We start from the raw sequence: 26,200 nt of genomic DNA, 5'->3' as shown, positions 1-26,200 counted from the left end.
GTTTTGGGTATGTCTTTAACAGCAGCATGTATATGTCTTTATCAGCAGTGTGAAAACAAACTAATACATTATCTCTAACAACCTGGAATATTTATTTGCAAACGATTCCTAGGTCTCTTTTTACTACCCCTATCAAGCCAGACTCTCTGGAAAATCCAATAATCTGCATTTTAACTAGTACCCAGAAAATCCTCACTCTAAAGACCAAGCTTCTTAGTACAGTATGTTACCATATACCAATTGCTACTATAACTTGTACTCTATTTTTCACAGTATCGAGTTATTTGCAGGTCCCTGAATATAGCATACCCAAATAACCTTAATAGACTATTCCTTGTCATCAGCAGTTTTCTCCCACAATTCCCTACACAAGACAAATGTCAAAGTCACAATAGCCTCAAATAAAAGCCATCACTCACTGCTTCTGTGCATTAGAGACATTTCTATCTTTGTACTTACCACACAAAGTCTACCGTTTTTATCAAAGTATGAACATCTGGGCAGCAACTATCTTATTCAGGATCTAATTTCAAAGAAGGGAAAACAAACCATCGTCTTCTAGAATACTGTTCCTATATAAGGATGCTACTAACATTTTAGGCAGGATAATTCTTTATCATATAGAATGGTCCCACAAGAAATATGCAGGAATTGCAACACTCCTGGATGCTGTAATAAATGCAGAAAGTGTCTACTAGTCCTCATGAGATATTGAACATGGCCTCACACATTTCCAACAGCTTTGGGAGAGGAGGGTAAAGCAACCTACAGAGAATCAGTATTTACCAAGTACGTAATAGTGGTTCTAGGTAGTCAGTCATACATAAAGCGTATCATATAAGTACTTTGTATTAAGCTTATGATGTCAATTAACATAAAGTTCAAATTAATTGAATGTTAATAGTTTTTCTACAGTTTCATTTTCACATGGTCTTAATTTTATTTATCAAAATATTAGACATCAACTGTTTAAAATAAACAATGAAACACTATTTTGGCAACAGTAATCATACTAATATACTTTTTTTTTTTTTTTGAGACAGAGTGTCACTTTGTTGCCCAGGCTGGAGTGCAATGGCTCAATCGCACTGCAACCTCCGCCTCCTGGGTTCAAGCAATTCTCCTGCCTCAGCCTCCCAAGTAGCTGGGATTACATGCATGTGCCACAATGCCCAGCTAATTTTTCTATTTTTTAGTAGAGACAGGGTTTCACCATGTTGGCCAGGCTGTTCTCAAACTCCTAACCCCAAGTTATCCACCTGCCTCAGCCTCCCAAAGTGCTGGGATTACAGGCATGAGCCACCACACCCAGGAAAACAATCAGAAATAGTAATCTTTGCCAGGTATCTGAAATTAGACAGAGAAAATTCATCTTCTATTCCCAAAATGATTCAAATGTACTTTGTATATCATGTTAACTAGACTAGCAACTAAAATTTATTGAATTCTGTGTACATTCTAAATATATTTACAGACTAGTTTTTCAAACAATCCTGTAAGATAGACATTATTATCTCCTTTTTATAGAAAAAGAACCTGAAGAAGTTAGGTAGCTCATCCAAGATCACTAACCAATGGCAGACAGAATAAGGGTACAAGCCAGGTGGTCTGACTCGAAGGTTCCACTCAGGGCTAAACCCTGAGAGTGAGTGTCTCCTTGCATTCTGCACCCTAGGACCCTCACTTGCCTCACTTTAATCCCAGTACTCATCCAAATTCCTAATCTCTAAACTGCTGCTATCAGAGCAGATCACTGACCCTCAAAACCATCTCAGATACCACACAACAACCCAAGCTCTAGTCAAAACTGTTACTTTCCTTCTTACTGCTAAGTTCCGTATATGTCACATGGAGGCAAAAGGGCTAGGTTCATGTCTCTATTACGTATTAGCCAAATGACCTTGTCAAAGCACATTCCCAGTTTACTTTTTCATCTGTAAAATGTGATGACATCTACTGCTCCCTGGCAACATGGTGGGCTACAAATTCTGAAGGAGTCTACTACTTTCACAAAACATCTAGCTCCTGGATAAAATAGATTACATTTCTGGGCTCCCAAGAAATAATGCTGGAGAAACAGAGCTTTTCCTAAGAGTAAGTGAAATGAAATAGTAGATTATTATTCAACTGATGGTCCAAGTATTTACATACGATTAGAGTATATCAAGTACTTTATATACATAACTAGAATATATTTAGAATAGCGGTTCTCAACCAGAGGTGATTCTGCCCCCCAGCAACATCTGGCAATGTCTAGAGACATCTTTCGTTACAACTGAAGGGAGCTACTGGCACCTAGTGGGCAGAGGCCAGTTATGCTACTAACATCCTACAATCAATAGCACAGTCCCTGCAACAAAGAATTAATCAGTGCAAAATGTCAATAGAGCCAATGCTGAGAAATCTGAACCAGAGGCAGATAAAATGAATTTCAGATATACTTCCAATTGAGGCAACTCTTCTCATTTTATTTGTTTTATTAAAAAGAGAGGAAATGCCGGGCGCGGTGGCTCAAGCCTATAATCCCAGCACTTTAGGAGGCCGAGGTAGGTGGATCATGAGGTCAAGAGATCGAGACCATCCTGGTCAACATGGTGAAACCCCGTCTCTACTAAAAATACAAAAAATCAGCTGGGCATGTTGGCGCGTGCCTGTAATCCCAGCTACTCAGGAGGCTGAGGCAGGAGAATTGCCTGAACCCAGGAGGCGGAGGTTGCAGTGAGCTGACATCACGCCATTGCACTCCAGCCTGGGTAGCAAGAGCGAAACTCCGTCTCAAAAAAAAAAAAAAAGAGAGGAAATGTTTTATATCTCCCATAGTACTTGATGTTTGGACATAGGTAAGTTGGATAATCTAGAAATCAGGCTGAATTCAAGAGAATTGTTGAGAATTTCTGCAGTATCATTCCCACCCAATAGTCACTCACCAATCCAAAACACATTTACATTCCAATACAGATTTACTGAAAACCAGGGCTGTATTTTATGGTGTTTTTTCTGCCTCTCATAGTTCACAAATTAAAGCAGGCCCAGTGGTTAAAGAGATAACCTCAAAGATGGGGTTGAAATATTTTTTTTAACATCTCCCTTTCTGCATTACCTCATTGACCCTCAAATTATGTGGATTCTCATCACTCATCTTTGTTCTCAATCTAATTCACCACTTCCTCCTTTACAGACTTATACAAGCTCTTGATAAGTTTGTAAAACAGCCTCATAAAGTGGGGAGAGGGTCTAGAGCTAATGACAGTCTTTCTAAACCATAAAATACAAAATTAAAGTTTGTTTTACTAAGAATGTCTAAACCTGACCAGTCCAATATGGCAGCAAGCAGCCATATGCAGTGATTTAAGTTTAGATTAATAAAAAATTCAGTTTCTCAGTTCCACCAACCACATTCTGAGTGTTTAATAAGCACATGTGGCTAGTTGATACCATACTGAAGAGCACAGCTATAGAATACTTTCATCATTGCAGAAAGTTCTACTGGACAATGCTGGCTGTCTAACTATTAAATCTAGGGCATATTCTAGAAATTCTAATGAGATCCTGAAGAAATTCCGTCCAGATAATTAAAATTAAAACAAACTCATTTTAGTCTAACCATTTTATTTTTAACTCCAATACAACCCAAATAGATGATTATGGCCCATTTAAAAACAACAAGAATATTACACTACTTTGTTCAGTTAAGATTCAGTTGCCATATTTGTTATCAAACAGTTCAAACACTTACTGAATGCCAACCACATACGCTAGAAATTGTGGTAAAGGCTGGGGATTCAAAGTTGAATAGGTCACTTTTTTTGTCATTAAAAAACCATTAAACTAAAAATCAGTGTGTTATCTGTAAAACACGTACTAAAAAAGTCATATATAATATAAATGGAGGTCTCAAAGATAGCTTATTCTCTTTGAGAGAATGTCTTGATTCTACTGTTAACAGTAAGAAAAATCAATTCTCCAGTTTCATGGTGAAAACCGAGAGTAGATAATAATCTAGACTGACCACTAGACTTTGACCTACAGAAAATTACTTAACATCTTTAGAACTGATTTTCTACACCTAAAAACGCTGCATCTTCTAGACAAGGTCACAAACTACAAGGACAACCATTATAAGAGTATAACAAAAATTTCAAAAAACTCATTCCACATTATACTAAGAAATCAAAATAAGCTTGTTTTCTGATTATTCACATCCTTCAGTTACTTCATGCTACTTCAACAATTTATATTGTTCTTCTGCCAACTCATGTCTCATAGTTAGCACTCTTACACTTGTATTTTTAGATACCTACTCTTCACTATTAGTAACCCTTACACATTCTTCTCAAGGTAAATAAATACTTGATCATCTGTTTCACACCTATATATTTTCCTACCTCACACAGGAATAGTCTCATTGAAAATTCTAGAGAAGTCTCTTGTAGATGCCTATTAATAAATACACCAAGACCTACTTCATCACCACAAGCAAGGTGGGATTTGCTTTATTTAAAATAAACTGGGTCAGGCACAGTGGCTCATGCCTGTAATCCCAGCACTTCAAGAGTCCGAGGCGGGTGAATCACAAGGTCAAGAGATGGAGACCATATTAGCCAACATAGTGAAACCCCATCTCTACTAAAAAAATAAAAATAAAATAAAATAAACTGGTTGCCAAGTTGCAGCCTCCACACCTATGTCGAAAGGATAAATGAGACCACAACGATGTTCCTTAACAATTATTAACTGTGATTACATATTTGTATATAGAGTTAAAGGAGCTTAGCATTCAACTTCTAAACCAGCAGTTATAAAACTCTTTCATGTCAGGACCCTTTATTGCTTTCAAAAATCACTGAGACTCTCAAACTGCTTTTCTGTAAGTGAATTACATTTACCTATACTTACAGTAATAGATATTATAACAAAGTTTTTTAAATGTTTACTAATTTGTTTAGAAATAATGGATCCATCATATGTTAACATAAATAACATTTTTTTTCTGAAAATAGCCATATTTTAGTAAATAAAATTGAGTGAGAATGACAAATGACTTAAAGGAAAATAGCCAGATTCTCGTATCTGCCTCTGTTTTCACTTTGTTGTTTTGGTTGAGGTATACAAAGAAAATCTGCCTACTTACAGTTAAGTCGTTGGGAAAAGAAAAGGTATTAAGTGACAGTTTCTAGTTTAAGTGATAGCTACAATGCAGAATATGAAACCATGTAACTATGAACTTTTCATACTGTGAAAGTCCATTAATTTATCTTGCATTTTGAATGCATTTCCCAACATTATGCATTGGACATTTGGAAAATACAAATTCACTGAATTCAGATCTTTCAAATGTAAACACACTTCATTACAGAATATCTTAGTATCAATGAGTCCACATCTTTTTTTTTTTTTTTTTGAGACAGAGTTTCGCTCTTGTTACCCAGGTTGGAGTGCAATGGTGCGATCTCGGCTCACCGCAACCTCCGCCTCCTGGGTTCAGGCAATTCTCCTGTCTCAGCCTCCTGAGTAGCTGGGATTACAGGCACACACCACCATGCCCATGTAATTTTTTGTATTTTTAGTAGAAGCGGGGTTTCACCATGTTGACCGAGATGGTCTCAATCTCTTGACCTCGTGATCCACCTGCCTCGGCCTCCCAAAGTGCTGGGATTACAGGCTTGAGCCACTGCGCCCGGCCTGAGTCCACATCTTTTTAACATTCAGTTTATCAGAATGAGAAGTATACATAAAGCATTTCTGCTGCCTATTTACAGTTATCTCAAGGAAAAGCACCTGTCCACTTGAGCTGTGAATTGAACGCGTCACTTTTCTCAGAGAATACAATTTTTACTTGAAAGAATGACAGGCAAACTATGATTTCCCAGACTTGAGCATTCGGTCAACCTTATGGACCCCCTGAAAGGACCCCAGGGGACAGCCCAGGACTCCATGAAGTGTACTTTGAGAAACACTATTCTAATCAACAGGACAAAAACATTCCACGATTTCATGAGTCATTACAACACAAGGAAAACACAACTGCTAATAAAAAAAAAAAAAAAAAAACTAAATATTTCTGTTTAAATCCAAGATACAGAAAACCTGCTCTTAAAGTAAAATCTATTTAAAACATTTAGCCTATGTAAAGGGTCTACTTCAAGAACCTAAGTTTCTTTTTTTTTTTTTAAGTAGAGACAGGCTTTCACCATCTTGGCCAGGCTTGGCCTCCCAAAGTGCTGGGATTACAGGCTTGAGACACCATGCCTGGCCAAAAAACTAAAACTATTTTATCAAGCACTTAATCCCTACAACTTAAACACACTTTAGAATACAGGTATATTAAGACTTCTGTAATCCCAGCACTTTGGGAGGCCAAGATGGGCGGATCATGAGGTCAGAAGATTGAGATCGTCCTGGGCTAACACTGTGAAACCCCCATCTCTACCAAAAATACAAAAATTAGCTGGGTGTGGTGGTGTGTGCCCATGGTCCCAGCTACTTGGGAGGCTGAGGCACGAGAATCATCTGAATCCAGGAGGTGAAGGATGCAGTGAGCCAAGATGGTGGTACTGCACTCCAGGCTGGTAACAGAGTGAGACTCCATCTCAGAAAAAAAAAAAATATTAAGGCCAGGTGCCATGGCTCACACCCATAATCCTAGCACTTTGGGAGGCTGAGGCAGGAGGATCACTTGCAGCCAAGAGTTGGAAAGCAGCCTCAGCAATATGCTGAACACCATCTCCTACTAAAAATACAAAAATTAGCCAGGCATGGTGGCATGTGCCTGTAGTCCCAGAGATGGGAGGATGATTTGAGCCTGGAAGTGGGAGGTTGCAGTAAGCCCAGATGGCACCACTACACTCCAGCCTGGGCAAGAGAGCCAGACCCTGTGTCCAAAAAAAAAAAGAAAAAGAAAAAAGAGAGCAAGAAAATTCCTACAGGCATGTCAAATAATCAGAACATAAAATGTAGAATGCTAACTGTCCAATAATAACAGCTAATGCCACTAATCAGGCATTGTGCTAAGATTTTAAATGGTTATTCCATTTAACCGTCAAAACAAGTCTAGAAGATAAATACTACCAATTTCCATCTTACACATAAGGAAACTGAAATATAAAAGTAGCTTGCCTAAAGTCAGAGGAAGAATGCATGGTAGAGTTGGAATTTAAAACCAGCACGTCACTAAACTATACTGCCTCCTTCAACAAAGTTAAACATTCATCCTATAGAAAAATTACAGATTCATTTCTAGCCAAAGAGAATGTTGGGGGGAAAAGGTAGGAATATTTAAAAAAAAAGACAAACTCACAGTTTTTAGTTCCATCAGTACTTGTTCATCCACTCCATCATCCAGAAAGATGTCTCTCACATCATTAATGACATCTTCAATCACAGATCTGTATAATTTAGGCTTTAAAGGAAAAATAAAAGACTTGAAAAAGACGGTTTTTCACAGGTTATAATGTATAACAGATTTTCACAAATTCAAAACAAATACAAGTCATTTTGCCAACTATCTATATATGACTTTCAAGATATGACCACCCTAACAGACCTCATTTGCCATAAACTAGATTTGATAACTGCATACTTTAATAAAAATTTTAAGATTAATGCAGTTCATACACAGAAGGTCCCTATGACTACACGGTCCATACAATTTCCAATTATAATTTCCTATGTTGTAGTCAAAATACCTAATGTAATGTTCAAAAATAGCTGTATGGGTTGTTTATGTCTAGCTGCTACTATTCCATGTGTTTGAACTCTGCTGTATCTCACTACCTCACAACTAAAACTTAGACTTTTGAGAATGTTATGTACAGCAGTCATCTACCTGGTAATAATCTGCAACCTAATGAACATACGGGTTTAAAAATCACCTGACTTGTGTTGAGTAACCCAATCTGTCCTTTCAAGCTATATCATTAAACTATTCATACACTCGCAATAAGAGGTCTGAACGTCCCAAGGAACAAGGTACACTGATTTCCTTCCCAGGATTTCTCCTCTACTACTGTCCAGGTAATGGAACAGAACATTATAATGAACATGAATCCTCTAAATGTTTATTATTATTATTACAATTTGCATTGTTGGTATTACTTGAGGGCAGGGTGGGGAAGTAAAGGAGCTGGCTTCTAGATGGTTGAATGGCAAAATAAGCAAAATGAGAACAGATGGGAAAGAACTTTCAAAGAGTCTAAAATATTTTTTTAAAAACTACAAGGTGGGAGATAGAACAATTAGCCCAATCCACATCCTTTTTTTTTTGTTCCCCACGTGCAATTTTTAAAATGTTAGAAAAAATGAAGTCATGTCAGATGACAAAACTAGAATTGCCTTGACAAAACCAGAGTTTCCTGGTTATAAATCCTATCCACTATTAGAGAGTTAGGGTTAACAAGTTTTTTAGACGCTCTGTCATTACTCGTGTTTCATACCTTGCTTAAGGTAGAAGTTAATGGCTACCAAATAAAACCAAGGGTCTGTTCTCACAAGCACACTTCAAAGAGAAATACGTTTCACTACCATCTCTATCAGCAACACTGTGATCACAGGGGAACTGCTAAGAAAATGTGTCCTTGCCTTGTCAAAACTAGAAATAATAAGGGAAGGTACAATGGCTAACACCAGCAATCCAGCTTTTTGGGAGGACTGCTTGAGCTCAGGAGTTCGAGACCAGCCTGGACAATATGGTGAAAAACCCTGTATGTACAAAAAAATTAGCCAGGAGTGGTGGCACGGGCCTGTATAGTCCCACCTATTTAGGAGGTTGAGGTGGATGGCTTGAGCCCAAGAGGGAGAGGGTGCAGTGAGCCGAGACTGCGCCATTGCACTCCAGCCTGGGTGACAGGGCCAGACCCTGTCACCGAAAACAAAACAAACAAAATACAAATAATCAATCTGTCAGTACAATTTACCTCAACCATTAAAAACTATTCATTCCTTCTCATTAAAAGAAAACCAATTCAAATATCTGGGTTCTTGCTTTACTGTTCCACTCACTAACCTCTTTATTTTGCCCAATCTGCCTCTTGAAGCTTAAATTTTTCATCTGCAAAACGAACATTTCTATAGTCCCTGCTTTAACATTCATTCTGATTCTACATATAAGTAAAGTATATGTGACTATGGACATCATCTTAACTAAACTGATTTAACTGCTGAATTACAGAAGTATCTCTATCAAGTGTTTTGTTTTTTAATCAATAATGACTCCTCAAGGCATTAGAAGGGCAATGTATTTTAAATTGGGAGCATAAATCTCAAACTGACAATACATAATGCTTTTCAATAAACTAGATGGTGTTGTGGTGTTCCTGAAGTCAATTACCTCTGAAAACCTTTTGCTAGGAGATCCAGACATTTATAGGTGGTATAAATCTGCCTTCTTCTGGTACTCTCTACTTAATGAATCATTCTTTAAGATTTTATTTTTGTGCCTTAATGAACTCACAACTTGATCACTTAACAGCTTCATAAGCACTATAGTTGAAAGAACGGAAACATGTATTCTTCACAAAGTATATGCCTAATAAATAATTTAGAACTGTTCACAATTTGTAAAGCACTCAAGACACTAATTTTTGAAAACTATGTGGGCACATAGGCAGTATTTGAAATAAGCAATTTCTAAACTAGTACCTAAAATTCTTCACTCTATTGAGTCAAAGTTTCTGTTTTTCACGAAACAGTTTAGGTTTGTCCTGATTTTTAAAAAAACAGATATTTCAAACTTGAAAACTGGTTAATCAGAGGGCCACTAGTGGCATTACTAGGAGGTTTCTTAGGAGGTTTCCTTCAAAAATGTTAATTCCCTGATGCAATGCTGAAATATAAATTGGAATTAATTTTTATACTGGATACCATGTTAATATCCAAGGCGATAAAGTTGTACTTAATTTTTTAAAATGCAGTTTGCACTAAGTCTCCTCCCTCTAATTACTCATCCCCTAAACATAAATGGTCCTATACCAAAGCTTCAGGCACTTATCTATTTCTCTGAAAGGCCTCGTGTCTTTTAGATTTACTACAGAAAAAACATAATGAAATAGTAGGAGCTGTATTTCTAACCTGTTTCCTGAATACTTGAACAAAATACAACCCAAACCAAGTCCTCTGCAGCTAACACATTTTTTTAAATTCCTGAAAATAATGCACACAGGAAAATAACTAGACTGATCAAAAATTCTTCGTTTTCAATAATACATTTTGAAAATTGTAAATAAAATAAAAACGGACAGCGATTCGGATATATTCCCCCTAACAAAGAAGGTAAATCCTAGCTGCTGCTAGGAACAAAACAAAAACTTGGGGCTCTGAAAGCAGCCCCCGACAGGCGCGAAATTACAGCGTGAAAAAAAGGACGTAGAAATAAACTGAGCTCTGCACGAGCCTGGCTCTCGCCTCGGGAGCACGCACCTCCCAGCCCCGCTCTCAGCAGCTCTCACTATTTAAAGCCGGATCTGGTGTTTAAATGGAGAGGCGGTGACGTAGGCCTGAAAAGCACCTACCCATCCTGGCAGAGTCTATATTAGAGAGCGGCAATGGCTCTATATAAACAGGGCAGCCAAAGGGAGGAGGACCACAAAGCTCAGGGACTGAAAAGCAGGGTAAGCGGCCGCAGCCATGATGGATCGACCCGAGTCGCCAACGGGTACGGTGTCGGGCGGCCGCGGGCTGGTCTGCGGCATTTGGGACCGGGCAAAAACGTGTTTTATTGTCATCACAAAAATAAGAGTTGGGGGGACTAGTGATCACATTGCGTTGGTGACTGAAAAGGTTATTTATGTGACTGCTTTTTGCAAACCTACGTGATCGCAAGTAACCAAAAAGGGACCAACGGGAAGAAGTAGGCAAATTTCAAGGCGAAAGCAGGGACACTTGGACCACTGTAGGCTCTTTTTGTTTGTTTTGGTGCTTTTGCTAGTCGAAGATACGATGGGGGGGGGGGGGGTTTGCTTCCCCTTCGCCATTTTACCCGTTCGGAAGGAACTGAGATAAGTGCTTTTCAAACAACCTTCGTCCTTTTTTTAAACATAAAATGGCTCCAGTGAAGGTTCCCAAAGCACAACTGCCAGAAAAAATTCCTAAGTATCCCCCAAAGTAGCCATTAATCCTCCACTGCATTAAAGTGGATCACGGTGGGTCTCGGGGTTTCGCCCGACTCCCCAGACACGGTTTTTGTTCTGAAGCCGCTCGGGGAGCCACCGTCTAGCCAGCGCGGACGGGCCCCTCGGGGGGAAGCGGCGGCTCCCCTCCCGCCCTCCCTCCCGGCGGCCGGGTTCTGGGGCCGGGGCTGCGCGCCCGCCCGGGCCCAACCGCCTCCGCGGCCCGGCCCGCGGCGGCCCCAGGCCCCGCCGGCGCCCCCGCCCTCCCCGCGCCGCGAGCCCTCGGCGCCCCCCCGCGCCCGCCGCCCGGCGCCCCGGCCCGATCCGCCCGAGGCGGGAAGCGGCGGCGGCGGCCGCGCGGGCGGCTTAAGAGTCGAGGCCGGGAGTCGCCGCCGTCCCCGCCCCCGCCCGGTCCGGCCGTTGCTGCCGCCTGAACGAAGCCCCCGCCGGCCACCGAACCACGTCCTTACCACGGTGTTTGTATTTGCCGAGTTCGCCATTTCCACACACAACACAAACAAGAGGGGGCAACCCCAAGAAAACAAGATAAAAACAAAACCAAAAAAAAAAAAAAATACTAAAACACCCGAGGGTGACCCAAGTCACCGCAAGATTGGGGCAAAAAATTTAAACAAAATCAATCCTGAAGGAGTAGGGGAGAGCGCAGAGAGGAGGAGGAGGGGGGCACACCTCCCGCAGCTAAAAACCTCAAGAATCGCCTTTAAAAAAAAAAAAGCCACGACCCTTCAGGGGTCCGGGGGCGTTGCCCGCTCCCCACCCCGCACCAAGGAGGGAAACCACCACCGGTCACCGCTCCCTGCGCCGCTGCTGCCGCCACCGGCTGCAGCTCCAGCCGTCCGGTCCGCCCGCTTCTCTCCTTTATATAGCGAGCCAACAAGCTGCGCGAGCCACCGCCGCCGCCGCTGCCGCCGAGAGACAGGGTGATGGGGGAGGGAGGGGCGGAAAGGGCGGGGGGAGAGGAGGGCGGGGCTGAGCGCGAGACACCGCGAGAGCCGCGTGCGCAGGCGCGCCGGGGCGGAGGCCTCCGCGAGCCGCGATATCACGCGCGGTGGAGGGTGCTGGACTGGCGGAGCCCGGGGGAGTCAAGTAGTGAAGTCGGACCCACGCCTCTCCAACTCTCGCGTGATCACGTGGTTGGCACCCAGGCGGAAGTCTGCTGCAGTTCTTTGCGGTGAAGTACTTGCAAAGCGTTGCTAGAAAAGGCGCGAGTTCTAGTGACACTCCAGTCCAAAGCTGGGTGGGACCGCCTCCTGTCGCACGTTTCCGCCCAGTCCCGCCCTGGAGGAGCTAGGAAATGAGAGAAGCGGTGGCGACTGCCTCGTTAGGAATGGCCGCGGAGGACTGGTCACGTGGTGCCGCTTCCGGCCTCTGGCGGGTTCCGATTCGGGACGGTTTTAACTGCGGAGTCATCTCTTGATTTGTCAGCGAGGCTTTGACTGTGAGCTTTGGAGCGTTTGCGCCTCGCGGAGGGTGGGTCTTTCGCGCGCAGAATTGTGTAGGATTTCCCAGTGGGAGTAAAGGCCGATTGGGGCCCACTTTCACATTCCAGAGTTAGTAACCTCTGATTTGGTTTGTTTCCACATTGGGTCCGTCCGCTACGAAGACCAGGCTTACTTAAGTTACCCAGAGATGAGTTCTCTACTGGGCCACGTACTTTAAATAATTTGTCACGGTGGTGGAAATGCGAGACGGAGAGGGAGGGAGAAAACCCCACCAGCCTTTGGATTATAACAGCACGGTAACTTGCCCTGGTTTTAAAAAATACTGTCAAAATCCCACTACTCTGCATGGCCAACGTGTAGTAACTGATCACATTGAAACGCATGCCCTTGACCCAGATCGCTTGGCCTCTAGCTATAAGAGAGCGAGGCGGCTGTGCCCATGTCTTGAAGTGCAATCCAACAAGCTTTTGACCTCCTCTGCCCACACAAATCCTGCCTTTAAATCAACATTACAAGCAGAACAGAGTCCCTGGAATTTTGAGAGACGTGAAATGTCTGGATGACTGAAGGAGTTTGTCTTACAAAGACAAAGTAAAACGAAATTTTAAACGTTCTTTCCTGGTGAAACCAGATTTGAAGAATATCAAAGGCGTCTTACCAAAGAGAAAAAAAAAATGCAGCCTGCCAAGACCTGAAGAAAGGAAGTAGAGGAAGCAGGGGCCTTTAATACGTGGAAAAGGGGAGATTGTGAATGGTTGTGGAGAATATCTATGAACCTTGAGATTTATTTTCACGCCAAGTCCATTCCCTTCTTAACACTTAGTTGCTTCCCGTTACCTGCACAGCTGCATGGTCTGGGACACTTAAGAAAAAAAGTCAGGAAATCAGTATTCTTAGCAATGTAAAATTGTGATTCTCTCAACATTTGTTATTTATTTAATATTCGGATGACAGCCCAAGTTGTAAAGTTACACTAAACAATATCATTCCTGGTAAATTTTACTGCATATTGAAAAGACTTCTTGTTACCTCCCTATATGCATACTCCCAAACGCTTTGTACATGGAATCCCTCACCTTCCACGTAGTTTTCTCCCCTACCATTTCGTGTTCAGAACTAAATGGTTGTGTCGTTTTGCCATCAATTAAGGTTAAAACCACTGCAGACTGGACATGGAAGAGAAGCTATGAGATTTGCTCTTCACAGAATTAATCTGTGAAATAGTGGAATGTAGTTAATTGGATTAAAGTGGCAGAAAATCCAATCCTGGCCTCCTTAAGACCATCAGACTCCCTGGAGGCTCTGAGTTAGCTTCTCTCTTTACACCTAGATTACAAAAAGACCTAAGCACTTGGTTAATATTTACCCAGGCAATTGCATTAGATGGTATGTCTGGCATCCAGCCATCATGGATTCCATTCCAATATATTGGTTTTCCAGGCCCTCAATAGGTGTTATATGCCTTCATTGTAACGTGTGTGCCATCCAGTTTAGTTTCAGAGAGAAATGTTTTCTGATCTTGCACCAAAATTGTCGGACTGAATACTTGGAAGCTGTAGCCCTTTAATTCACAAAACTGAAAATTTGTGAGAGAATACTTCTCCCAAGTAAGACTACATTTAGCATCATATTTAAATTGTTTCTATCTGAACTTTTTATTCTTGGTCTCCTACAGCTTGAATGATGTTTCTAACTTTAACAGCAATTTCTACTATATAGGATTTGCTATTTGTGATCTCATACTTTGTAACAGCCATGTACTTAGATACATAATAGTACTCTCTTTGTGATGGATGTTTGTGTTGTGTGATTTTTAACTTCAAAATGATTTATCTTGGGAGATAAAATGCTGTATCTTTCTTTTAATATGCAGCCTAAACACTAGATAACTGTAAAACAAGAGAAGAAAAGAAAAAAAAAATCAATGTATAAGTTTTGCTATACCATCAACAAAATGACACCAAACCTTATATGTCCAAACATTTAAATGTTTTGCAGTCCAAATGACTATTCTAGCAACAATGCCAAGAAAGAAAAGTCTAAAAAGATTGTGGAAATTGGCTTAAACTAAAATCTCATGACTACCTATCAAACTTTATTTTCTTAAATAGTGAAAAAAGAGGAAAAAAAACAGTTTTGAGGCACATTTATGTCCTTATATGCTCAGTAGTAGTGGGCATTGTGGAAGGACACAAAACTGAAGAAGAAAGATGCCTCAAGCTTACTAATCATTTCTTTTTTTGTTTGTTTTTTTTGTTTTGTTTGTTTGTTTGTTTTTCTTAAAATGGAGTCTCCCTCTGTCACCAAGACTGGAGTGCAGTGGCACAGTCTCAGCCTACTGCAGCCTCCACCTCATGTGTTCAAGTGATTCTCCTGCCTCAGCCTTCCAAGTAGCTGGGATTACAGACGAATGCCACTAAGCCCAGCCAATTTTTGTAGTTTTGGTAGAGACAGGGTTTCGCCATGTTGGCCAGGCTGGTCTCGAATTCCTGACCTCAGGTGATCCACCTGCCTCAGCCTCCCAAAGTGCTGGGATTACAGGTATAACCCACCGTACCCAGCAAGTTTACTAATCTGAATGAAAGCCCCTATTTTAAAATGTAGTGCATAGTCGTAAGCATTCATTTAAGCTACTGAGAGCATAGATATTTCAGTCCTACCAAAAACAATTATACTGCATTCAGATTTCATCTATATTTTTGGCATTTACAAAGAAACTGCCCATTTTCACGTGCACAAATTTTTGGTGGTGACTATAAGAAGAAATTACCACCCAAATTAGTTCTGTACATGTGAGGAAGAGTTTTTTTTTTTAAATCTTTTTAAATTATCTTCTTCTGTTGTAACTTAGTTTGAAATTGCAGCCGGGCACGGTGGCTCAAGCCTGTAATCCCAGCACTTTGGGAGGCTGAGGCGGGTGGATCACGAGGTCGAGAGATTGAGACCATCCTGGTCAACATGGTGAAACCCCGTCTCTACTAAAAATACAGAAAAAATTAGCTGGGCATGGTGGTGCGTGCCTGTAATCCCAGCTACTCAGGGGGCTGAGACAGGAGAATTGCCTGAACCCAGGAGGCGGAGGTTGCGGTGAGCCGAGATCGCGCCATTGCACTCCAGCCTGGGTAACAAGAGCAAAACTCCGTCTCAAAAAAGAAAAAAAAAGAAAAAAGAAATTGCTGCTTCATGTCTTAAAACACCAACTAGCTCTAAGTTATTTTCTGTAGAACAAAATGTAGACCAGTTTGTAGTTTTCATCAAAAATAAATTAATTTTGTCTGGAGTTTTGGTGGAATCAGGTTTGACTCTTGCCACTAAATTCCTACGTGACATTGTGCCATGATTCTCTCTGTATCAATAAGGTGAAATAATCACCGCTACCAGGAAGTGCTTTGACAGGTGTTTGGTGGGTGTTTTATTAATGGTAACTGTAACAGCTGCACCAGTATTATCAAAGCTGAGGAAAGATGTTCTTAACTCACTTTGTAGAACACTACCATTGGATTTTTATGATGATGGCTGGATGCTGTGGTTCATGCCTGTAATCCCAGCACTTTGGGAGGCTGAGGCAGGCAGGTCACTTGAGGCCAGGGGTTCCACAACAGCCTGGCCAACATGGTGAAACCCTGCATCTACTAAAAATGCCAAAAATTAGTCAGATATGGTGGCATGCGCCTGTAATCCCAGCCACTTGGGAGTCTGAGACATGAGAGGCAGAGGTTGCAGTGAACCAAGATCATGGCACTGCACTCCAGCCTGGGCACCAGAGCTGGAGACAGACTGTCTCAAAAAACCAATAACGTCCAGGCACAGTGGCTCACGTCTATAATCCCAGCGCTTTGGAGGCTCGGGTGCATGGATCACTTGGGGTCAAAAATTAGAGACCAGGCCGGGCGTGGTGGCTCACACCTGTAATCCAAGCACTTTGGAGGCCAAGGCGGGCGGATCACCTGAGGTCAGGAGTTCAAGACCAGCCTAACCAACATAGTGAAACCCTGTCTTTTAAAAAAAAAAAAAGAAAGGCCGGGCACGGTGGCTCAAGCTTGTAATCCCAGCACTTTGGGAGGCCGAGGCGGGCGGATCACGAGGTCCAGAGTTCAAGACCAGACTGGCCAACATGGTGAAATCCCGTCTCTACTGAAAAATAAAAAAATTAGCTGGGCATGGTGGCTCGTGCCTGTAATCCCAGCTACTTGGGAGGCTGAGGTAGGAGAATTGCTTGAACTGGGACCAGGAGGCGGAGGTTGCAGTGAGCCGAGATGGCACTACTGCACTCCAGCCTGGGTTACAGAGCGAGACTCCGTCTCAAAAAAAAAAAAAAAAAAAAAAAAAATTAGAAACCAGCCTGTCCAACATGGTGAACCCTCATCTATGCTAAAAATACAAAAATTAGTTGGGCATGCTGTGCATGCCTGTAATCCCAGCTACTCAAGAGGTCAAGGCAGGAGAATCACTTGAACCCAGGACTGAAAGGCTGTAGTGAGCCAAGACTGCACCACTGCACTCCAGCCTGGGTGACTGAGCGAGACCCTATCTCAAAAAAAAAAAAAAAAAAAAGATGCCAATGGTCAATGGATAGCTTCTTTACCAACAAGAAGTTTACCCAAATTTTGATACCTCAAGTGGTGAATATCTAACAGTATCCCTGCCTCACAATGCATTTTAAAACTTTATTTTTTCCTTTCTTGCTTTCAGCCTTCAAACATACTTTGAAACTTTGTATCTCCCTTTCCCACCAGCCTCTTCTGAGAACAGGGCTCACTTATCTAATGATGTGCTTGCTTACAAATTCCAGTGACCAATTTTGAAACAAACCAGACAGAGAGACCCAGCTGCCAATCCTCCTGCTCAAAGGGAATTAGGAACTATTAGGCCAGTACTACCAACTTAAGTCAGGATGACTAACTGGGCCTTCAAACGGGCAATTACTGAAGATGCCCATCAGAACAGACACAGACCTGCACCTTTCTGCGCTACTCTTGCATATTTCCCACACCTTTTTGCTTCTTAAACCCCTTCACTCAGCCCAGAAAGTTGGAGTGATCTGTTAAAGGCATGAGCCTGTCCATCCACCAACTGCTGATGTTTGAGTAAAGTTGCTTTCCTTTCACCACACCTTGCTTCTCATGGTTTCCACTCCTGAGCCATGAGAACCCAGACTTGAGCTGGTTCTAAGTACACAGCATAATTTTTGTGTGTTAATATAATAAGATGATTTCTTAAGCTGAAAGCTGATTTATTGATTACATGTATCAAATTAGTTAGTTACACATGTGCCCAACTATATGTAGTAAAAGTTATGCATGGATTTACCCACTGAACTAGCAATGCCAAATCTAGGACTCTGTCCCACACAGTAGCAAAAAAAAAAAAAAAAAAAAAAAAAAAGATGTATGCCTCAGACTATTCATTGTGGGACTGCATTAATACCCATCCCACCCCCAAAAAAGTAAGTATTTTATATAAGGAGATTATGTAATATGTCCATGTCCCACATGTCCATATAAGGAGGTTGGTTGACTATACTATAGTACATGCACACAGGAGAGTACTATGCAGCTGGAAGAAGAAATAAGGAATATATACCCACTATAGAATGATCTTTAGAATATAATGCCGAACGAAAAAAGCAAGGTGTAGAAAAGTAGTCTTTGCCTCCATTTTAAAAAGGAGAAAATACAAAAATGTGTGTAATAGACTTGCTTACTTTTTTTTTTTTTAAAGGAAATATGGCCAGGCACAATGGCTCACACCTGTAATCCCAGCACTTTGGGAGGTTGAGGTGGGTGGATCACCTGAGGTCGGGAGTCCGAGACCAGCCTGGCCGATATGGCAAAACCCTGTCTCTACTCAAAATACAAAAATTAACCAGCCATGGTGGCAGGCATCTATAATCCCAGCTACTCAGGAGGCTAAGGCCCTCAATAAATTGGATGAGGCCTACCTGCATTATTGAGGGTAATCTTATATACTCAGTCTACTGATTCATAATGCTAATCTCTTCTTATATGGGAGAAAGAAAATGGAGATGTTAGGTACAGGAGGAGAAGTAAAAATTCTGTAGTTCATGGGCAGATCACCTGAGGTAAGGAGTTTGAGACCAGCCTGGTCAACATGGTGAAACCCTGTTACTGCTAAAAGCACAAAGGATACGGCTGGGCGCGGTGGCTCAAGTCTGTAATCCCAGCACTTTGGGAGGCCGAGGCGGGTGGATCACGAGGTCAAGAGATCGAGACCATCCTGGTCAACATGGTGAAAGCCCATCTCTACTAAAAAATCCAAAAAAAAATTAGCTGGGCATGGTGGCGCGTGCCTGTAATCCCAGCTACTCAGGAGGCTGAGGCAGGAGAATTGCCTCAACCCAGGAGGTGGAGGTTGCAGTGAGCCAAGATCACGCCATTGCACTCCAGCCTGGGTAACAATCGAAACTCCGTCTCAAAAAAAAAAAAAAAAAAGCACAAAGGATAAGTGACTTCTAAAGAACACCTCCAATGAACATTTTGATTAGGAAATCCAAGAGATTTTTGAAAACATACTAATGGATCTAAACCACTGGTAGATGGGGTGGGATTGAGTGGATATTAGAGAACACTAAAACCAGGAAAACAAACACTTTTTGGATTCAACTGTATCAGAATTCTTTTTGTTGTTCAAAGGCTCCTGTGATGCCAATTAGGATTACATTGTTTGGATATATGTGATGAGGTAGGACTGCCACTTATATGGGGTTACTGGGAAATGTTTACCTTTCAAGTCCTGATTTCCATGAGTGGGTTTATCTCTCTACCCATTCCTAGCCTCTCTGCCACATTATGCATTCTGCCCATGGAAGATGAAGAGGGCTTATCTAATTGGTGAGACAGTGATGGGTAACTGGGTTTGCTTAGCTGCAGTCCCCCTTCATTGTGGGCTGTCCTGCAAGTATAATTTCTTGTCACAGATATTGCCTATGATTGGTAATTGGTCTAATTCCGTCATTCAGCTGATCAATTTGATCAGTAATAAAAGTTTCATCCTGGCCGGGCGTGGTGGCTCATGCCTGTAATCCTAGCACTTTGGGAGGCCAAGGTGGGTGGATCACCTGAGGTCAGGAGTTCAAGACCAGCCTGGCCATCATGGTGAAAAATACAAAGGCAAGAGAATCACTTGAAACCAGGTAGTGGAAGTTGCCATGAGCCGAGATCACTTCACTGCACTCCAGCCTGGGCGACAGAGCATAACTCTCTCTGAAAAGTAAAAATAAAAAGGAAATACAAACCACATGTATACTTTTCTTCTTCTTCTTCTTCTTTTTTTTTTTTTTTTGAGACAGAGTTTCAGTCTTGTTGACCAGGCTGGAATGCAATGGTGCAATCTCAGCTCACCCCTGCAACCTCTTCCTCCCAAGTTCAAGTGATTCTTCTGCTTCAGCCTCCCGAGTAGCTGGGATTACAGGCATGTGCCACCACGCCTGGCTAATTTTGTATTTTTAGTAGAGACAGGATTTCTCCATGTTGGTCAGGCTGGTCTGGAACTCCCAACCTCGGGTGATCTGCTCACCTCAGCCTCCCAAAGTGCTGGGATTACAGGCTGGGATGAACTGTGTGGTAGTTAATGTTATATATTCATTCACCTCGCCCAGTTGTACTTTGATTTTTAGATTTGACTGAAACACATATTTTACTTAGTTTTTTAAAAAATAAATTTTGAAAAGAAATTCCCCAAACTAAAAATTAAGTAACGTAACCTAAGCAGGTATTATGTAACATGGAAACAACTTTTTCAAGTGACTTCAAACACAATAATTTGACTAGATATCTAAAGCGCGATATTTTTAAAGAGAAAAAATAATGTCAAAAAAAATTTAAGTGTTCTTAGTATTTCCGCTGTTGGTGATGTTTGCAAATGTATTCTGGTAATTTTATGTGAAATGTGGGCTAAAGAATATGAGTAATAGTGTTATGTTCTAATTATCTAATCGCAATTGTTCTTGAGAACCAGGCTCTCAGTAGATTGGATAAGGCCTACATGCATGTTGAGGGTAATCTTATTTACTCAGTCTACTGATTCATAATGCTAATCTCTTCTCATATGGAAGAAAGAAGATGCAGATTTCAGGTACAGGAAGATAAGTAAAAATTCTGTAGTTCGTAATCTCAGCACTTTGGAAGGTTGAGGTGGGCAGATCACCTGAGGTAAGGAGTTTGAGACCAGCCTGGTCAACATGATGAAACCCTGTCTCTACTAAAAATACAAAAAATAGCTAGGTGTAGTGGTGGACCCCTGTAACCCCAGCTACTTGGGAGGTTGATGCAGGAAAATTGCTTGATCCTGGGAGGCTGAGGTTGCAGTGAGCTGAGATCGTACCTTTGCACTCCAGCCTGGGCAACAGAACAAGACTCTGTCTCAAAAAAAAGAAAAAAAGGAAAAGAAAGAAAAAAAGAAATATCTTGCCAAAATTCCCTGCTGGCTCTGAAGAGGCCTAGAAACAATGACCAACCCAGTAGTAATGAGTTTACCTGGTACCTAAATTATAGAATTTCAAGACCAGTAGTCTGTGAAGAAATGTCTGATTCTGATTCCTGGTCAAGAGCAGGAAATGTCTTTTTCTTAAAAACAACAACAACAAAAACTCAAACTCAAAGTTTGATCTTATAAAATATATTTGTCCCCATAAAAGCTAAAAAAAAAAAAAAAAAAAAAATGACAAGTCTAGTGCTATAGTATTTGGGAGCATCTCTTGCTCCCAGATTATTATCTTGAAATAGTATTTTCCAAGGAATAATGTATCTTTAGAGATACTACTGACTCCAGGACTGGGATAAAAAGAAATGTTTAAACCATATGAAATTACCAATTATTGCCCAAAATAAGACAAAGTGATCTAGAATATCTTTTCATATGGATAACAAGGAAAGCATATTTGTTTCCCAGGGCTATTGTAACAAAGTGCCACAAACTAGGTAGCTTAAAACAATAATTTGTTGTCTGACAGTTCTGGAGGCTAGCAGTTTAAAACCAAGGTATCAGCAGGTCCATGCTTTCCCGAGCACTGGGTAGAATCCTTATGTGATAGTTAATGTTATGTATTCATTTGATTGAGCTAAGGGATGCCTAGATAGCTGGTAAAACATTACTTCTGGGTGTGTCTGTGAGAGTGTTACTGGATATTATTAGCAATCAAATTAGTAGACTGAGTGAAAAAGATTGCCCTCACCAGTGTGGGCAGGCATCATCCAGTCCATTGAGGGCATGAATAGAACCAAACATTGAAAGGGTGGATTCATTCTCTCTGTTTCGGCTGAAACATGCATCTTTTTCTGTTCTTGGACATCAGCTTTTCTTGTTCTCAGGCCTTTACATGTGGACTAAATTTCAGTAGTCCCCCCTTATACATGGTTTTGCTTTCTGAAGTTTCAGTTACCTGCAGTCAACTGAGGTCCAAAAATATTACATCATGATTCTTGCACTTTGAAGCCATTATTAATTAAAATAAGGATTACTTAAATAAATATAAGTATTGTGATAGGGGGCCAGTTGATCTGATAACCTGTATGGCTAAGTGACTAATTGCAGTTGGGTGGGACAGAGCTGAACAGTATGAGATTTTATCATGATATTCAGAACAGCATGTAATTTAAAACCTACAAATTGCTTATTTCTGGCAATTTCATTTATGTCACAGTGTCCATGTCATTCATGATATTCAGAACAGCATGTAATTTAAAACTTATGATATGTTTATTTCTGGAAATTTCTTCAGAAATTTTATAATCTCACATCATCACACAAAGAAGATAGGTGACTATATAGTACAGTAAGATAATTTGAGAACATTAAAGAGAGAGAACAAGAAGGCCGGGTGCGGTGGCTCAAGCCTGTAATCCCAGCACTTTGGGAGGCCGAGGCAGGTGGATCACGAGGTCAAGAGATCGAGACCATCCTGGTCAACAAGGTGAAACCCCGTCTCTACTAAAAATACAAAAAATTAGCTGGGCATGGTGGTGCGTGCCTGTAATCCCAGCTACTCAGGAGGCTGAAGCAGGAGAATTGCCTCAACCCAGGAGGTGGAGGTTGCAGTGAGCCGAGATCGCGCCATTGCACTCCAGCCTGGGTAACAAGAGTGAAACTCCATCTCAAAAAAAAAAATAAAAAGCTAGTATCTGGCCCAGACATGGTGGCGCATAACCACGATGCCTGGTTAATTTTTGTATTGTTAGTTGAGATGGGGCTTCTAGTAAGCCCCGTTTCTACTAAAACAGAAACAAGAACAAAACCAAAACCCATGTTGGCCAGCCTGGTCTCAAATTCCTGACCTCAAGTGATCTGCCTGCCTCAGTTTTCCAAAGTGCTAGGATTACAGGCGTGAGCCACTTCACTCGGCCAGTTTTGTTGAGGTGTTTGTCTAGTTCAGCCACCATCAGCTTTTTTTCATGGACAGTTTCTGTTGATTTTTTCCCTTGAATGGGCCATACTTTCCTATTTATTTGTGTATCTTGTAATTTTTCTTTTGGTTGAAAACTGGACATTTGAATCTAATAAGGTAGTAACTTTGGAAATCAGATTCTGTCTCTTCCCCAGGGTTTGCTGCTTTTTAAAACTGTTGTAGACTGCCTCTCTGTCAAGTGTCAGTCTGAGGTGTAAATTAAGGTCTTTCTCAGATCTCTTCTAAGCTTGCACCTTTCCCTGAGCATACACGATGACTTCATATCTCCCACATATGTAGTTGCTTTTGAAAGTCCTAGTCATTAACACATGGTTCTGAAAAAGGGGGAAAAAAGAAAAATAAATGGAGTAGAGGGGGCTAGCCTTTTTTTTTTTTTTTTTTTTTGAGACGGAGTTTCGCTCTTGTTACCCAGGCTGGAGTGCAATGGCTCAATCTCGGCTCACCGCAACCTCCGCCTCCTGGGTTCAGGCAATTCTCCTGCCTCAGCCTCCTGAGTAGCTGGGATTACAGGCACGCGCCACCATGCCCAGCTAATTTTTTGTATTTTTTTTTTAGTAGAGACGGGGTTTCACCATGTTGACCAGGATGGTCTTGATCTCTCGACCTCGTGATCCACCCGCCTCGGCCTCCCAAAGTGCTGGGATTACAGGCTTGAGCCACCGCGCCCGGCCGGGGCTAGCCTTTTTAATCCCCTAGAAGTTGCTTCAGCTGGAGGGGGAGGGGCATACAACAGTGGGGAGAGGTGCAGCAACAATGGCCACCTGCCTCTTTGTCTGCACTTTTGTGATCAGAAACAGCAATCAATGATTAGAGTCCAGGTCCCTGATATTTGTAGGAAAGGGTCCTTTTTACCCACCCTGGCATCTGCAGGATATAGGAAAGCTGCTTGTGTGCATGGCTGCCCACCTACCAAAGGGCTGGAGGTGGGGCATGGGTAGCTGCTATTGTGCTAAAAGCTGAAATTGACCAGAATTTACTGCAATTTACCATCCAAGCCTTCCCCTGGAAGCTGCAAGCCTTCAATAGACTCTAGAGTTTCCAAATAGCTAGGTAAGACAGATTCCCTCAGTGCAATTGTTGTCAAGCTGGGGAGATAGATTTCAGGTGCTTTCTACCCTGCTACCTTCCCAGAGTCCTTTGTTCTAATAATTTTTTGAAGGTGGGATTTATTAGAGACTATTTCCTAACTGTTGGAAATAATCCAACAGAAAATCAAAACATAATACTACAATAGGAATTGCTATTACAGACATCTGTCCTCGAGAAAGGCTGGAAAAGATAGGCTTGAGAGGTGTTCATCTCTGCTAGGAACACGGAGCTTTTGCGTCCTGTAAAAGGAGAAAAGAATGTGTCAAAGAAAGTTAGAATTGAAATGAGAGAAAAGAATGTGAGAATGGGCTAGTAGATTTTGTCGGGAAAGAAAAGTAAGTTCCTGGGATTGCCTTCACTTTTTCTATAAAATATGAGAAAGTTACCAGCTGAGTGTGAAAAAGATAGTAAGGGATTGCGAGAGGTTTGAGAAAAGAGAACACACAAAATAGCCATTTCTTGAGCACAGAAGATCAAATATATTAAATACGTGTATAAGTTTGTTATGTAGAATTGACTGCTCACTTGAGATTTGGAGTGAGAATCATGGCTGCATACTTTCCTCTGGTGTGTTAGTTACTTTTGGGAAAGCACAGAATAGGTGGGCATTTAGGCTTAACTAATGTGCAAACATCACTAACTGTCCCCAAATAGTCACATCCTCTTTTTTTTTTTAATAATAGAACGCCCTGAATTTTAGCCAGTTGTTTTATTTCATTTGTGCTGCTACAACAAGATATCTGAGACTGGGTGATTTATAAAAAGAAATTTATTTTTCACAGCTCTGGAGGCTAGGAGTCCAGGATTAAGGAGCTGATAGGTTCAGTGTCCGGTGAGAACCTGGTCTCAGCTTCTGGAAGGGAGGAATGCCATGTCGTCACATAACAGAAGGAGTGGAAGGAGTGGAAAAGAGTGAATTTCCCCCCTCAAGATTTTTTGTAAAGGCATGTATCCATTTATAAGGGCAGAGCCCTCATTACTTAAATAACTCCCCAAAGGCCTCACTTCCCAACTGATCCAATAGGGTGCAAAATGTGATGTTTGCAACTCTCGAGTCTCTTTATAAAGAGACCACTTGCCCTGTTCTCAGTGAGTGACTATGATGATAGCCATTGAAACTCAAGGGTTCAATGGGATGTGTGTCTTTGAAGGGGCAATGGATAATGAAAAAAATAACAGACTCAGTGAATTGGAAGTTGTAATAAAGAAAAATAAAATTTTGAAGTGAGATATTAGATGAAATCACTTCAAAGACAGGGATAGTGGTCAGAGAATGAGGTGCTTGGATCAAGGAGTATAATTATTGGGCAAATATATGCCCATAGAAGTGGGCAGCTGATGTAAGATTTTTTAAAAATAGTAGAGTTGAGGAGGTCAAGGAACTAAAAGGTCTCATTGTTGGTTTGATTATACATCAAGATTGACGATGTGAACTCTGAATATCTGAGACAGGTGTCAGTTAATTTAGAAAGTGTGTTTTGCCGAAGTTGAGTACACGTGGCCATGACACAGCCTCAAGAAATCCTGATGACATGTGCCCAAGCTGGTCAGAACAGTTTGGTTTTATACATTTTAGGGAGACATGAGACATCAAGCAACATATGTAAGATGAACACTGTTTTATCCAGAAATGCAGGACAACTCGAAACAGGGAGGGAGTTTCCAGGTCATAGGATCAGATCAGGATAATTACCATATTCGTCATCCCAAACAGACAAATGGTTGCATTCTTTTGAGTTTCTGATTAGCCTCTCCAAAGGAGGCAATGAGATATACATCTATCTCAGTGACTTTAAATAGAATGGGAGGCAGATTTACCCTAAGCAGTTCCCAGCGTGGCTTTTCCCTTTAGTTTTTTTTTTTTTTTTTTTTTTTTTTAATTTTTTTGGGGCCCAAGATTTATTTTCCTTTCACAGTGACAGGAGTTGGGATGAATAGGAAGATAGAGAACCAGTGCTAAAATTCTAAGTGAATGACAGGAGGCTTAAATGTCAACAGTATAACAATATTTGGGGTTGTAGCATCTGATAGCATAAACTTCAAAGGATCTACATTTTTGAAGAGGAAGGAGAACAATTTATGAAGCTGCAATAGGAGGCAAGAAGGATACTGGTCTTATCTCT

At 41.4% G+C, this 26,200-nt stretch overlaps 1 protein-coding gene across 1 annotated transcript in view; it reads right to left on the bottom strand.

The window, feature by feature from the left end:
* Window positions 1–12,041, bottom strand: part of GTF2A1 (general transcription factor IIA subunit 1) — a 47,757-nt gene extending 35,716 nt beyond the window's left edge. Inside the window, exons 1-2 of the mRNA XM_039469187.2 lie at window positions 11,573–12,041; window positions 7,298–7,399 (exon numbers count right to left, since the gene is read on the bottom strand). Of these exons, the coding sequence (XP_039325121.1) occupies window positions 7,298–7,399; window positions 11,573–11,602 (132 nt within the window). The 5' untranslated portion in view covers window positions 11,603–12,041. The remainder of the gene's footprint in view (window positions 1–7,297; window positions 7,400–11,572) is intronic.
* Window positions 12,042–26,200: the final 14,159 nt, after the last annotated feature.

This window comes from Saimiri boliviensis, chromosome 2 (assembly GCF_048565385.1).
Source record: "Saimiri boliviensis isolate mSaiBol1 chromosome 2, mSaiBol1.pri, whole genome shotgun sequence".
Lineage (NCBI taxonomy): Eukaryota > Metazoa > Chordata > Mammalia > Primates > Cebidae > Saimiri > Saimiri boliviensis.
Note: the sequence above shows the minus strand (reverse complement) of the source record. Positions and strands in the feature narration are given on the sequence as shown.